Source organism: Anolis sagrei, chromosome 1 (genome assembly GCF_037176765.1).
Source record: "Anolis sagrei isolate rAnoSag1 chromosome 1, rAnoSag1.mat, whole genome shotgun sequence".
In the NCBI taxonomy this organism is placed as follows: Eukaryota; Metazoa; Chordata; class Lepidosauria; order Squamata; family Dactyloidae; genus Anolis; species Anolis sagrei.
In genome coordinates this window covers 228,272,610-228,289,093 of record NC_090021.1, presented here as the reverse complement: position 1 = coordinate 228,289,093, position 16,484 = coordinate 228,272,610, and the positions used below count along the sequence as shown (strand labels likewise).

Here is a 16,484-nt window from a genome sequence, read left to right as displayed (position 1 = left end):
TTATACATGGCCATTATGTATCCTCTCAGCCTTCTCTTCTGCAGGCTAAACATGTCCAGCTCTTTAAACTGCTCCTCTTAGGGCTTGTTCTCCAGACCCTTGATCACTTTAATCACCCTCCTCTGGACACATTCCAGCTTATCAACATCTCCCTTCAATTGCAATGGCCAGAATTGGACACAGTGTGATTCCAGCTGTGGTCTGAGCAAGGGAGAATAAAGGGATAGCCTGGCTTCCCTGGATCTAGACACTAGACTCCTATTTAGCAGGCCAAAATCCCATTGCCTTTTTTATCTGCCGCATCACATTGTTGGCTCATGTCTAACTTCCTGTCCATGAGAACTCCAAGATCTTTTTTACACGTCCTACTGAAGAGCCAGGCATCCCCCATCCTGTATATGTAGATTTGTTCTTAAGTTGAATTTGTATGTAAGTTGGAACAGGTTCATTTTTAAGTGTGTTTCACCCCTGTTCTTAACTAATAGTAGTTTGCAAGTCAATGTCTGTAACTCTGGGTCTGCCTGGATATTCAGCAATCGCAAAGTCTGCCCAACATGCTTTGAAAATGTCAGAAAGATGGATTTGTGCTGTGATGATGATGTTTCTCAGCCATATAGGAAAGTGTTTGACTACAACCCTCAAGCAGTCTACCGTCTTATGGCCACTTTCCATGTGACTGGGAGATTCTGTAAACTGTGGTCTAAGAAAGTAACTTTCCCAGAGCCTGTGCTCACCTGACCAGAAAGTCTGAGCATTTCTTTATAGTTAAGAAGCTGTGCCAGTTTGTTAGTTAAAATGTAACCAGCGTCAACTTTCAGTTGGGGAGTGCTCTAATGTGAATGAAGAAAAGATAAATAGAAAATGTTGCATTGTGGCTCGCTTTCCCCATGTTTTTGATCAAAGGAATAGGAAAAAATCTTCCTATCACAATGTCCAGAAATAGCACCAATGTTTGGGACAAAGTCCTTCTCTTTCATGCATTGCTAATGTTCTCTGAGTGGGCAACAGTTCCCATGTAGATTCCAAGGAAGTGATTGTGCAAAATACTTGTTTACTTTGATAGGGCATGCTCCAGATTTCACCCTTGGAGCACTTCCATGTAACCCCTCTTTGATCTTTTGCCATCCAGCTTTGAAAACTGGGGTTCTCCCCTCATGGGTTGGTGGGATAAAGCTTGGTTCCCCTTTCGTCTGCAGACAGCCCCCAGAGCCTCTTCTGAAGGGTAGGTTTTCATCATGAATGCAGTAGGCTGAAAAGACAGAGGGAGTGTGTGAAGATTTGGTATGGGCAACTTCCATTATTGGGAACTTGCAAAAGATGCCTCCACCCGCTTTTCAGGGATCTCTCCTTTACCCCACTTGCTCTGGGCCACTTTCAATTACTGGATAACCAGATGGGTCTATTACTTCTCAGAAGAGTCTTTTTAGCTGTGCAGGGATTCTGGATGTTGTCAAGGGGGGAAAAGTCATCTTTAAATTCTCCTTCACTGATATAAGGGTTACAATGGCTGATTTTCTTTATGGATTGATATGATATGCCAGGGCTCCATGGCAGTGGAAGCAATGTATCCAGATCAAGGGTAGTCATCATGCCACTGTAATCTGCCCTGGTTAGATCTCACGTAGACTAATGTGCCTGGACACTACAGTTTGTGAATGACAGGGACAAACTGAAATATGCCAAGAGGAGGGTGACACAATCAAGCCCTGTCAGAAGAAGAGGGAGCTGGGCATGTTTGGCTGAGAAGAGAAGATTGAGGGTGATATTGGAATCGCTTTACTTATATGAAGTGGATCCCCGGAGAAAGGGAGTCAGCATGGTGTAATAGTTTGAATATTGGACTATGACTTTGGGAAACCAAGGTTCAAATCCACACTCCACCACAAAAATCCTTCTCTTGGGCAAGGCACACTCTCTAACTCTCAGAAGAAGGCAATGGCAAATATCTTTTAAACAATCTTGCCAAGAAAACTTAGAATCATAGAATCACAGAGTTGGAAGAGACCCCAAGGGCCATCCCATCCTATTATTATTATTATTATTATTATTATTATTATTATTATTATTATTATTTGAAGTACAACAAAATTAGTACACAGCAAACAAGATCACTGTGCTGGGTTTTCTATTGGATTACACATTGGACCCTCCCCAAGTGTCTAGGATTGTGTGATGTATCGGCGAATAATGCGTGCAGATTTGAGCAGCATGTCCTTTTGCAGCTGACAGACAGTAATTTTGTAATTAAAACAGAATTAAATATCAATTATATTTAAAAATTCACAGTTAAAATCCATAAAAATGGATTAAAAACATAGTCAAAACACTCCCTGATTTGATCTTAAAACATTCTTCTTTAAAAGCCTGCCTGAATAAAAAGGTTTAGCCCACCATTCAGGAACACACTCTCAAAGCATCTCTGAGAGATGGCTATGCAGCCTCTGCTTAAAAACCTCGAGAATCCAGAGGAGGAAACTTCACCATGCTCTGAGGCAGTATATTCCACAGCTGAACAGCTCTGTGATCGTTGCTGTAAGTTTTCTGGGCTGTATGGCCATGTTCCAGAAACATTATCTCCTAATGTTTTGCCCACATCTATGGCAGGCATTCTCAGAAAATCTCTGGGAATGCCTGCCATAGATGTGGTGAAATGTCAGGAGACAATGCCTCTAAACTTGGCCATATAGCCTGGAAAACTCACAGCAACCCAGTGATTGCGGCCATGAAAGCCTTCGACAACACATTGATCTCTGTGATAGATTTTCCTCCAGGTTGCAATAGGAAGGCACATCACCACTACTACAACAACAAGCCCTGTGAATGATAGGACAAATTCGTTTTTTGCTGCTTCAAAGGATAAGACACAAACAATTGGCTTCAAAGAACAAGAAAGGAAATTTTGATCAAATATTCAGAAGCATTCCCTGATGACAAGAGCTGTTCAGCTGTTCAGACAGCCCTGGAAGGTGCTGAAATCTCATTAATGGGAAGTTTTGAAATAAAAGGTAGATGGCCAGTTCTTGGAGTGCTTTGGTTATGGATTCCTACTTTGGCAGGGCTTTGGACTAGAAGACCCTTAAGGTCGCACCCAACCGAGTCTGTGAAAACACTGGGCTATCTAGTGGCTGATTTAATTCAGGAGCCTTTGCACTTCATCCTCACTTTTTTCATCCATAAACCATTGAGCTGTTGAACTTGCTGACCAAAAGGTTGGTGTTTCGAATCTGGGGAGTGGGGTGAGCTCCCACTCTTAGGCCCAGCTTCTGTTGACCTACCAGTTCGAAAACATGCAAATGGTGAGTAGATCAATAGGTACTGCTTCTATGGGAAGTTAACGGTGCTCTATACAGTCATGCCAGCCACATGACCTTGGAAGTGTTTATGGACAATGCTGGCTCTTCATATTAGAAATGGAGATGAGAACTGCCCCCCAGAGTTGGACACAACTAGACTTAATGTCATGGCTAACCTTTTCTTTATTAAGATAGAAACAATAAGGTTTTACAGTACCAGATTCAATGTATTGTCAAAGGCTTTCATGACTGGAATCACTGGATTGTTGTAAGTGCCCTGGGCTGTATGGCCATGTTCCAGAAGCATTCTTTCCTGATGTTTCACCTGCATCTATGGCAGGCATCCTCAGAGGTTGTGAGGTCTGTTGGAAACTAGGAAAATGGGGTTTATATATCTGTGAAACAGTCAAACTTACCTCAAACAGACAAGAGTTCTTTCTCCCACCCTGGACATGCCACAGTTATTGTTGTTTTTCGTTCAGTTGCTTCCGCTTTTCGTGACCTCATGGACCAGCCCATGCCAGAGCTCCCTGTCAGCTGTCACCATCCCCAGCTCCTTAAAGATCAAGCCAGTCATTTCAAGGATGCCATCCATCCATATTGCTCTTGGTTGGCCCCTCTTCCTTTTTTCTTCCATTTTCCCCAACATCATTGTCTTCTCCAAGCTTTCCTGTCTTCTCATTATGTGGCCAAAGTACTTAATTTTTGCCTCTAATATCTTTTCCTCCAGTGAGTAGTCAGGCTTTATTTCCTGAAGTATGGACTGATTGGATCTTCTTGTGGTCCAAGGCACTCTCCGAACTTTCCTCCAACACCGCAATTCAAAAGCATCTATCTTCCTTCGCTCAGCTTTCCTTATGGCCCTGCTCTAGCATCCATAGGTTACTACAGGGAATACAATTGCTTTGACTATGCGGATCTTCATTGCCAGGTTGTGAGGCAGGGCTCCACAGTCACCTACCTACCACCAGGACCTCACAGCCTCTGAGGATGCTTGCCATAGATGCAGGCGAACATCAGGAGAGAATGCCTCTAGAACATGGCCATATAGCTCGAAAAACCTACAACAACCCAGTTGTGAGGTCTGTTGGAAAATGGGGTTTGATTATGGCAGCCAGACTGATGGATAACTGGCAAATAGAGGGAGAAAACATGGAGGCAGTGACAGACTTTCTATTTCTAGAAGCGAATATTCCTGCAGACGCAGATTGCAGCCAGGAAATCAGAAGACATTTACTTCTTGGGAGGAGAGCAATGGCCAATCTTAATAAAATAGTGAAGAGTAGAGACATCACACTGTGAGGATGCTTGCCATAGGTGCAGGCGAAACGTCAGGAGAGAATGCCTCTAGAACATGGCCATATAGCTTGTAAAACCTACAACAACCCAGTGATTCCAGCCATGAAAGCCTTCGACAATACATAGACCTCACAACCTCTGCGGACGCCTGCCATAGATGCAGGCGAAATGTCAGGAGAGAATGTATTGTTGAAGGCTTTCATGGCCGGAATCACTGGTTTGTTGTAGGTTTTTTTGGGCTGTATGGCCATGGTCTAGAGAGAATGCTTCTGGAACATGGCCATGCAGCCTAGAAAACTCACAAGATCCCAGTACTAGGTTCACTTATGAAAAGGCCCATTTTGGGGGCAGGCAAAAGGAAGAGCATAATGAAAGATCATGAATAACTTGGGCGCCTGGTTGCTCGGTGACAGTTTGAAGCAAGAGTTTCTGAACAAAACAAAGCCAGGTGAGGGAAGAAAACTGGGCCGAGCTGGCTCATCCTTTTGTTTCATAACCTAGATGTGTGGGGTGTTTTATTTTTTGGGGAGGGATGTTGAGAAGGAAGAGAGGGACAACCCCCTCCTTTCTTTCTCTCTCTCTTTCTTTCCCCCTTCCCTTGGTCCTGTTCCAAATCCATACAACCCTAAAGTGATGCTGCCTCCCTCCCTCTCTCTCTCCCTCCCTCCCGAGGAGGAGGAGGAGGAGGAGGGGAGCCCAGCCTGTACATTTTCAACATTCTTGCTGGAGTTAACGACTTAGAAACATGACTCCCCAAAAGCGAGGGAGGGCTGGGCCCAGTTGTGCGTGTGCATGTGTGTGTGTGTAAAGTGTAGTCATGAAAGGGAGGGAGGGAGGGAGGGTGGGGGCGTGTGGATGTGTGTGGAAAGAGGGGAAAAATGCGGAGCCCCAGGGCAGCCTCTGACAGCGCAGGGGGCTGGCAGGCAGCTCCCAAACAATGTGCTTAGTATTATCCCCGGGACTGGAGCGGGCGGGCGGGCGCGCGCTGCTCTACCTGTGCTGCTGCTGCTGCTGCTGCCCGGGCTCTCGTTGGCGAGGCGCCAGCGTGCAAGAAGGGATCGCTCGCTCGCTCGCTCTCTTTCTCTCTCTCTCTCTCCCCCCAAAACAGCCCAGCCCTCCCTCCTGTGCGTGGAGTGTGTAGCTCCCACCCTCGTCCCCCTTCTCTTGCAGGAGTCGGCTCAAAAAATCTGGAAATAAGTCCTCTTTTCTTCCTGGTAACGTGGTTTAGTTTTTCCCTTTCTTTAAATACTGTTTTTCTTCCTCTCTTTCTCTTTTGGTTGGGAGGGGGGATTTGCTCGTCTGTTCGTTCTTGCTCTGCTTCCGTTTCAACTCCCCCTCCTCCCCTCCCTCTCTTTTCCTTTGGGTGAGGCCCCTTTCTCTTCTCTTCGTTTTTTTCTTGAATGTTTCACGTTGGAAGGCAAGAGTTTTTAATGTCCCTCTTCTTTTCGCCCTTACCCACCCCTCCAAACCCACCCCACCCTCTCCCTTCTTCCTTTCTGTGCCTCCTACAGGTTGCAAGCTCTCCTGTCACAAGAAATGTGAAGCCAAGGTAAGAGCGGCTTGTTCCCATTCTTATTGTCTTACAACAACATTGCGGTCGGGTTGGGAGCCTTCCTTCCTTCCTGCCTTCCTTCTGTCTGATGTGGGTCTTCTTTGAAAGTCCTTGGGGTGAAGATCTCGGGGAGCTCCTGTGCCTCTCCGGGCCCTTCTACACAGCCCTAGATCCCAGAATATCAAGGCAGAAAATCCCACAAGATCTGCTTTGAACTGGGTTATCTAAGTCCACACTCAGATCTTGTGGGATTTTCTGCCTTGATATTCTGGGATATAGGGCTGTGTGGAAGGGCCCTCCATCCTTCCTCCCTGGACTTTGTGTTTCCTTGATAAAGCTGCCAAATGATTAGAACTAAGGTGAAATATGCCAGGTTCCCACCAAATCCCTGCACTCTGACTACAAACTACCTCCTGAGTTGCTTGCAAGGAGAACGCTGGGCCTAGCTTGATATGTAATTTTAAGACACTGCAACAAAACCTTTTTTTTTTGTTGAAAAAAATCCTTCCCAGGCAGCGTTATGGCGGTTTGCCTTGGGCTCTTTTTCTTTCTTTCTTTCTTTCTTTCTTTCTTTGCTTTCTTCCTTCTCTCCCCCTCTCCCTCTCTCTTTCTCCTTCCCTCCAGACTGTTGTATTAGCTAGCTAGCAGGAAACAGTTTGCCAAGGCTTTCAAGGTGAGCAATCTCTCTTCATCCGTAAGCAAGGCTATAAAATAAATGCAGCCGCTTGAGAATTATTCTGCCCTTGCTCATGCATGTTAGGAGGTCATATAACCTTTGGATCGCTTAGGGATGTCTTTTGCTCACCAACTGAGTTGCAGGAGAAAAATCCCTCCTAGTGTTCTGTTGCTAGATCAAAATCTATTCAGTTTTCCAAAGTTCTTAGTGCTTTGCCCTTCAAGTTCTGGTCCTTATGGTTCCCCTTCAGTATTATTCCCACTTGACAGGCTAACCCAGGCCTGGGCAAACTTGGGCCCTCCAGGTGTTTTGGACTTCAACTCCCACCATTCCTAACAGCCCCAGGCCCCTTCCTTTCTCCCCTCAACTGCTCAGCTTAAGCAGTTGAGGTGGAAAAGGAAAGGGCCTGAAGCTGTTAGGAATGGTGGGAGTTGAAGTCCAAAACACCTGGAGGGCCCAAGTTTGCCCAGGCCTGGGCTAGATACAGGGGATTATATAACCGTTGAGAAGACAGCCGTTCACAAGCTAGTGATGCCAATTCATTCAATATGCCAGAGTTAAGCCAAACTGAAGGTTTCATGTTGCCATTTTCAAAGATGACAGTGGACCAGCCCTACTGTTGGGTAGAGGGAAGCATTGCCTTGTCTCCGGCCCCTTCCACACAGCTGAATAAAATCCCACATTATCTGCTTTGAACTGGAATATATGGCAGTGTGGACTCAGATAACCAAATTCAATGCAGATATTGTGGAATTTTCTGCTTTGATATTCTGGGTTATATGGCTGTGTGGAAGGGCCCTCAGAAGTACAGAGTTGTGTGTGCCAAATAGTTCTTGACTCCTGAATCTAACGCATTGCCTACAGATATGGCAGAGAGATGTATTACCTTGCAAATGTTATAATAAGATCCCTCCTTCATCCCACTTGATTTCTGAGCAGAGTAGGGAAGGTCATTATATCCATTGCCCCAGGTAGCCTTGGACCAGTTCTGGGGCACAGCAGTCCAACCTTAAGCTGAATTGATGATCGTGACAGAATAAGGTGTTAGATCTTCTCCCACCAGTTGAACATCAAATTTTCTGACACACACAGCTGGGTTCTGATTGGCTATACCCCCACTGTGTCTTTTCATGAAAGGAGATTAAACCTTTACTGCCAACCTTTTATTTGCTTAGTTTGAGCTGGTTTCAATCAATAATATTAAAACATGGAGATTGATAATTGTGACAGGTAACATGCCCCCTACTCCTGGTATTTTACATAACTATATCATATAGTTTGATAACTTTGCCAGGCCTTCTCTCTGCTCCTGAGCCAGGTGAAGACATGATAATATTATAATGTAATACTATATAATACTAATAATAATATGATACTACACCTTTCTATTTCTATTTCCATTGTTTGTCCTCATCACTGCTATCCACATGCATCTAAGTTGCATCTATACATTTAGCCCAAAATGACACAGTTCCTGGTTGTGTTATTTTGGCCTACATATGGGCACTGTACTTTGTGTGCTATGTCCATGTCTATCTCCACAGAATATAAAAGGGGCAGAAGAACAGCATGCTGCCCCATATCATATGCTGGATATGTCTGAACACTTTACTTCTAGGCTCTGCTATCCAGAAATCCTTTTATTTCCTTTCTCTATTTCTGGTCACATCTATATCTCATACAACTTGTGTTAATCATTATTCACCTTTTTTCTGAACCTTCTTTCTGTTCTTCTTCTTTTTTTGTGGAAAAGATAATGTACTTTTGGAAAAGGCAGTGCTCCCTTTTTCTACTCTGAAAGTAGATAAGACTATTGTTGGAAAATTTTTCATTGACTCCATGATGTGTGTACTAGGGTGAACAGAAAATTGATTTCCAGATATTCGGGTCTTCCATTTGCCTTTCCATCAGCATGTATGATTCTCAGAGATGATGAAGATCTACCTTCTTTCTATCCCTAATGCCTTTGGTGTGGGTATCATCACCAAACAATGTTTCTGAACTCCAATTTCCTTTGCAGATGGAAGGACTCTAGAGGGCTTAGTTCTAATGTTCAGTAGAAAAGAGGATCTGGGTATTCTGTAGAATCTTGTACAGCTTTTATGGCTTTGTTTGTATGCTTTATATAAAATGGCTAGTGGATAGAGATGTGGGAGACCCTACAGAAGAAATGAGAGCACAAGTAATTTGTGTAGATTAGCACTAGGATGCAGGTGAAGGCAAGCTGAAGTTTGGGATGTGGTCAGTGGGAAAATCAGAGAAATCATTGATAGATGCAGGAAAGAGGTAATGCTTGAGAAAATCAAATCAAGGCCAATGGCATGAGATAAAAGTGTGAAACCAAAAGCACAATCAGATTCTCAGAAGAAGCCAATGCTGTGATGGAGTATGGTCATGTATCAGCCTGATGGACTAGTGGTGCTATCTGTGCTAGCATAAAGTGGAGGTAAGAATAATTGATAGGTTGTAGACAGTTGAGAATCATAGGCAGGTTGCCTGGTACAAGGAAAATTAACAAGCTGCTGTTATGAGTAATGCAAAATAATGCATGACCCCTCTTAAGTTTCAAACTAGCATTGCTCTGTTTCCAGCGTTTTAACATAAAATTCACTGAACTGAAAAAAAAGGTAACCTGAGCCATTGTGTAAATATTCACAGGTATACAAGCTCAGGCAGACAATGTAGAGTAGTGATTTGATAATGATTCTGGAGACCAGGGTAGGAAGCCTCATTTGACCATAAAAACCCAGTGAGGTGACATTGGACAAATCATAGTCTCTCACTCTCAGGGGAAGGCAAAGGCAACCTCCATCCTTCTAATAAATCTTGCTAAGAAAGCCCTGCAATAGAAAAATGTAAGATCACCATAAATCAGAATTGACTTAAAGTCACATGACAACAATCAAACTCCTCTTTGAGTATTACTTTTATGACATTAATGCTGAAAAAAAATCCTATTTTACAATTAAATCAACTGATAATGTATAAAATGTTAGATCATGTGAAAAGACAAAGTAAGTTTAGTTTTATAATGAATTTAAGTTATGCTTTCAGAAATTCCAATCAACTCATTAAGGTCTCACTTGTCCCCGCCCTGCCCCCCCTGCTCCATTGCCATGTGCCAGGGTTTACACTGTCATATAATTCAGTTCAAACTGCATTATATGGCAGTGTAGATCAAGCAAGTGAGTTGTCTTTCAGCAAAATGGGGACATTAAGGGTTAAATATTCTTTTAGTTCTGACTGGGATCTTTACATGTTTACTCATCATTCAGCAATTCATTGGATGGGTCTTCCTTTCTTGGTACTCACAAGGCATCAATCTAAGCCAGTGATACATGATGATATAATATTCTTAATAAGGGAGAAGAAGTAATGTATGTGAAGACCTCTCAGACATAACACAGCAAGTTTTTCTCATCAGAAGTTGCATATTGTCTGTGCCCACAAGAGTCATGTTTTTTTAATTGGTTAGCTGTGATGTATAAAATATTTTTATCGTGGCCAGCAAATAGGACAGAATTCTTCCACATTTGGAATTAGGGATTAGACAATAAATGGATTTAGTATATAGTAGGTATTTCCCACATAATACTTTTAATTACATATTTTTATTTTTTTAAAAGTATTTATTCCACACTCTTCAGCCTCAAAGGCACTCAGAGCTGTCTTCAAATAGCTAATTTGACAATCCCCTGCCCCTAGTTCACTGAGACTGCCTTTTCTTCTCACACAGTGGTTTTCCACAGAGAAACAAGTATATGAAGTCTGATTATAGTCCAGTACTCAAATCTCTATGCCACACTTACTCTAATGCAAGAATATTGAGTGGTAAATCATGTACCCAGGAATTGCGATTTTGGAGATTTTTTTTAAAAATAACAATAGAAACAGCTAAAATCCACAATGGAAATATTTGTGGTGTGGGTCCGAAGATTTCAGTGGGGGAGAGTAGGCAGCTTCTCCTGCTGCTGCATGACTATAAACTCCCAATAGTAGGTCGGAGAGTACGTGGAGTTCTGGACTAGAGAAGGGCACTGTGCTATCTTATTGTTTGCATTTCATAGGTTGTGTTAGGAACTTGTACACTCTTGTCTCTAGAAACAAATCATGAGATGTATTAATCTGTCAGTATGAAAATTAGTGTCTCATTTTTTAAAAAGTGCTAAACTTTGGGTCCAGATGGCTGTGATGTTAAACATGTGTCTTGAAATTATGAGTATCTTTTAAAAAAACGCATACATACACCTATAAACACCAGCTGCTGGGGCCCTGTTAAAGTTCCGGCTCTGTGGCAGGTTATGAGGTGATAAACCTTTCTTCCTATACCATAGGTTGAATAAAAATCTACCTCATCTGATATTAGGGAGGGGCAGGGGTAGTATCAGAGGTACCAAGTGGATTGTGAAGATTTGTGATGGTTTTTCAAGGATGCTTCGAGCTGTTATTTGTCTTTCTCTTTTGTCATTTTCATAGTGAAAACCAGTATTGTATAGTCGTTTGAGTATTGGATCATGACTCTGGAGAACAGGATTTGAACTCCTGCTTGATCATGCCCGCTGGGGGAACTTGGGCAAGTCACATTCACGCAGAGGAAGGCATTGGCAAACCTATTCTGAAAAGAAATTGCCAAGAAAACTCTGTAAGGTTGCCATACGTTGAAATCATAGAATCATAGAGTTGGAAGAGACCTCATGGGTCATCCAGTCCAACCCCCTGCCAAGAAGCAGGAAAATTGCATTCAAAGCACCACCGACAGATGGCCATCCAGCCTCTGTTTAAAAGCTTCCAAAGAAGGAGCCTCCATCACACTCCGGGGCAGAGAGTTCCACTGCTGAACGGCTCTCACAGTCAGGAAGTTCTTCCTCATGTTGAAATGGAATGACTTGAAGAAACACAACAACAGCAATGCCTTATTTACAAAGAGTTTCATGTTGAACTGAGTACAGGTTTATCATTAAGAGTTCAGCACAAAAGTATATTATCTTCCTTCCTTCCTTCCTTCCTTCCTTCCTTCCTTCCTTCCTTCCTTCCTTCCTTCCTTCCACTTTCAAGTTATTTTTGATTTATGGTGACCTTAAGGCAAAATCTGCCATGATTTTTTTTGGTAAAGATTTGTTCAGATGACATTTGCTATTGCTTTCTTCTGAAGCTGAGAGAATGTGCCTTGCCCAAGGTCACCCCATGGATTTCCAGGAATTTGAACCTTGGTATCCAGAATCCTAATCCAACACTCAGACCACAACATCACACTGGATCTCCAGTTTACTTAGGTTTTGTCTTTTATCCAAGAATGAGGCTCATCACTGCCACCGCCGCCACCACCACCATATCTCACTCTAATTGCAAATTGGGTGACTGAGGAATATTCAGAACAGACTCATGAGAAACAAGAAGGAGGCACATACATGCTTAGGGACCCTTGTGGTATGCTGAAAATAGAAAAAAAATTGTCTCTCCAAAAGAGTATAAGGGCAGCTGGGCATGCTCAATAGCTTCTAAAATCCATTTACATTATTACAACTTAAATCCAGTTGTTAGTCCCAATTGTAACAATTGAATCATCATGGTGGGCTGGAACATTTAGAGGTGTGTCACTCTGTGTGTGTGTGTGTATTTATTGTAAAATGGGCAGTGAGGAGAACTTGGAAAGCATGCTGATATTTCAGTATGCACAAGATTAGAAATGTTGAGGTGAATCAATTCATTGTCCTATTTATGGGATTGTTTTGACGTGTAAGGGTTACAATCTGCATTGCTGTCACCACAAGGATGATTATCACTCCTCTGATCATTTTTGATGAAACAGGAAAGATCCTTTAAAGTTTCGTGACACAGAACTAGGCAGTATTCTCAAAATGTCATTCTTTCTAGCTGGAGGCATATGAACAGATCTTCTGCTGGAATTGGACTGGTGCATTTTGGAGATGGAAGTGTGTACATGCTGAGGAAATTTGTTAGGAATGTTAACAAGGATGTTCTGGCTCCCCTCTTGCTCTGTGCGTGTCACACATACACACAAAGACACAAGCTAACTTGTGCTTCCTTTCTAAGCCTTTGCTTGTTGCTTGATAAATGACCCCAGTTTCAGTGTCATCAAGTCTAAATATTTGTTTAAAAAGCATTGCTTCCCAAATTCGAAATAGAGCTCTTGTCCCCTCTAAAAGGGGGGTGGGGAAGTTGACATGTCAGTAAGATAGTTAATTCATTTTTTGGACTCTATATATTCCAACTGCTTTATATGTAGATTTATTTACATGTACACTGATATGGATGATAATATAGCAAGGGTGATGGTATGCATCAGGATAGGTGTACTGGTGGCCTCCAAAATTTTGGTTACAATTCACACAATATTCCTTCTATGCTCTTGAGCATACTAGTGGGGACTTATGTATATTGTAGGCCTGGGTAACAATGGAAAAATTTGTTTCTAAAATCGATTCTTTTTTGGGTTTTTTTGCATTTCGATATTTAAAAGAATTCCGAAATTTTTCTTTTAAAAAGTTCGATATTTACGAAATTTCGTAAATGTTAAAAAATTACGAAACATTAATGAAACAAATACGAAACAATAATGAATCGTTTCGTTAATGGCAGACGCGACCGCGCAATACGCTAAAAAACCTCCAAATGGGACAGGGGGAACTTCTGAAGCTTCCCTCTCCCTCTGTTGTTGACTGTTGGTGTGATATTATAATTTTTTTTCACTAATTAAACAAAAAACAACTATAAAACTTGCCCCAGACATGCGGAAATAATAACGAAACGACCTCAAACCGATAACGAAACGAATACAATAACGAATCCGAAGCATTTACGGAACGAATTTAAAAATTCGTTTCATTTTTAAGTTGCTCCAGAATGGTTCGTTATCGCTTCGTTATAAAAAAAAAATAACGAATTTTTAACGAATTACGAATTAACGAAACGAAACCGCCCAGCCCTAGTATATTGCAGTCCTAAACAGCAGGAGGCACCAGGTTGCCTGAGCATCGTTTAGGTTGTATTTAACTAAGATTGAAATAGTATATTTTAAAATAATGTGCACAGTGCACCTTAGTTTGAAAAAAGCTGCTGAGATTTTATAATTTCACCAGCATCATTACATAGGAAGAGATGGTATGGTGGTGGTAGTAGTTAAGGGAAATAGTAATGAATAAATAATTATTTATTTTTATCATTTATTTATTTCAAACATTTTTACCCCGCCTTGAGTCCCTAGGAGTATTCAGGGCGGCTTCCAATTGGCAGCAATTTGATGCAGCATAATAAAATACAAAACAGCAATTATAACAGTTAAAAGCATCAATATTAAGACATAAAGATTAAAACAGTATACTTACAGTCCACTGAGCTATCATGAGTCTGGTGGCTATTTATCTAGCCGCATACTACGATTGAGTACTCTTTTTAACTTATCCATAATCCACTTCCAAGCCATAGTCAACATTGTCAATTGTCCTTTTAACCTAATTGCCCGAAGGCCTGGTCCCACATCCACGTTTTTATCTTCTTTCTAAAGGTGAGGAGGGATGATGATGACCTAATTTCCCTGGGAAGTAAATTCCACAGGTGGGGGGCCACCGTCGAGAAGGTCCTGTCCCTTGTCCCTGCCAAACGTGTTTGAGACAGAGGCGGAGCTGAGAGCAAGGCCTCCCCAGAAGATCTTAAACTCCGAGGTGGGACGTAGGAGATACATTCGGACAGGTTCGCTGGACTGGAGTCGTATAGGGTTTTATAGGTCAAAACCAGCACTTTCAATTGTGCTCGGAATTGGATCGGCAGCCAGTGGAGCTGACATAACAGAGGGGTGGTATGCTCCCCGAATGACGCTCCAGTGAGTAATCTAGCTGCCTCCCGTTGGACTAATTGCAATTTCCAAACAGTCTTCAAAGGCAACCCCACGTAGAGCATGTTGCAGTAATCTATTTGGGGTGTGACAAGAGAATGAAGTCAAAGTAGGAGGAGGCAACTGCCTTGCAACTGTCTATTTCATGAATACCTGGACTTGTCAGAGTCAAGACATTAGGGGGTAAAAATCATTCATGCACAGCCAAGCCACTCCTAATAGTTCCTGAGCTCTGAAGATCCTCAAAGCCTTGCGTTCATGAAATAGGCAGCTCAAAGCTGACCACATTCTCTTCCCATCACTGCCGCTGCAGCTGCTCAGATGAGTAAAAACAACTAGCAGAATAGTTTCATGACGATAAGATTTCTTTCCCAGCAATTCCAATCCTATTTTTTCTATATCACTCTAGGTGGCACTTCCATATTTGTCAACAGCAAATCATCCCAGAGATGGATTTAGATTTGTTCCTTTGACCGAACAGACTTCCCCATAACCAAGTCAATCATGTTATCTTAGATTCTGATGTTTGTCTGTATTTCAGTCACATTCTTGAAAGATTAGGACACATTTTATGGATGACCAGAGGGTTTCTCCCTCAGGGTTTGCATTTTTTGTTTCTTTTTCTTCCTAAATGACAGCTGGCCTCTTGCAGACCTTGCCTTGCTTATTTTGGGCTTTGGCGAGACAGCAGCATTTCCAGAGTGGAAGGAGGTTTGAAAGAGGGATTGCTGTTGATAGGGTAGGCCAGTCTTTTCCAATCTGGTGCCCTTCAGATATTTTTGGACTGATTTCCAATATGCTGAATTTCAGAGATTATGAAAATAAAATTATGAGAACATTTGAAGGGCAAAAGTTTGAGAAAAGCTGTTGTTTACATTCACTCCATCTTACCTCTGTATTCATTAAACACCTGTTTGGCCAGAGGTAGCAGAGCAAGAGAAATATATAGACATACTTTGTGAAGTGAACTGTTATGCTTTCCTCGGGAATTAATCAGATGATCTAAATGCCTACAGAAATTCCGAATTACATTTAGTTGTTCTCCTTTTCAAACACTACAAGTTTTACCTCAGGTGTCAGAGATATTAGATAGAATAATGCAGAAGTCAATGTTTTTTATCTCCTGAAAGAGGCTGACTAGAATCAAAACCAACCGGGAACAGATTTATTGAACTGTGTAAAAAAAATAGTGTTCAGATGAGGTGAAACAAACGGGGAGCAAGGTAGGATTTGTATTCTATGAGATTTTTTTTCTCCATTTGTTGTTGTTCTGGTAATATTATCTCTAGTATAATTGATTCCTAGTTCAGTCACACAGCAAATACAGTTCACCATAGTTACCTTGGTGGAGGCTCCTTCTTTGGAGGCTTTTAAACAGAGGCTGGATGACCATCTGTTGGGGGTTGATTTGAATGCGATTTTCTGCTTCTTCACAGGGGGTTGGACTGGATGGCCCATGAGGTCTTTTCCAATCTCTTCTTTGATTCTAGACACTCTGGTTATGAACCTGGTAACCATACTTTAGTAGTAACAGAATGCTATATGAATGAGTGATAAATGATTGTCTATAAATGAGCCTCCAGAAGCTTCATCAACATCATGTTTGTACATCTGTATTTCCCAGTAATGTGATCATTGGTCATGCTTTTTGTGTGTGTGTCAGGAGCGGCTTGAGAAACTGCAAGTCGCTTCTGGTGTGAGATAATTGGCCGTCTGCAAGAATATTGCCCGGGGGTGCCGGGATGTTTTTGAAGTTTTACTAACCTTATGGGAGGCTTCTCTCATGTCCCTGCATAGGAAGCTAGAGCTGAC

At 42.1% G+C, this 16,484-nt stretch overlaps 1 protein-coding gene across 13 annotated transcripts in view; it reads left to right on the top strand.

The window, feature by feature from the left end:
- The window catches only part of TNS1 (tensin 1), a 354,414-nt gene that overhangs the window by 117,209 nt on the left and 220,721 nt on the right, over positions 1-16,484 (top strand). For 11 of the 13 annotated variants that reach the window (XM_060773722.2, XM_060773736.2, XM_060773781.2 and 8 more), the window contains one exon: positions 6,104-6,141. The exons of 1 other annotated variant lie outside the window; for it this stretch is intronic. In XM_060773722.2, coding sequence (XP_060629705.2) covers positions 6,104-6,141 — 38 coding nt within the window. Of the gene's footprint in view, positions 1-5,474; positions 5,807-6,103; positions 6,142-16,484 lie in introns of those variants that run through there. One more of the 13 variants, XM_060773798.2, reaches the window with a different exon arrangement.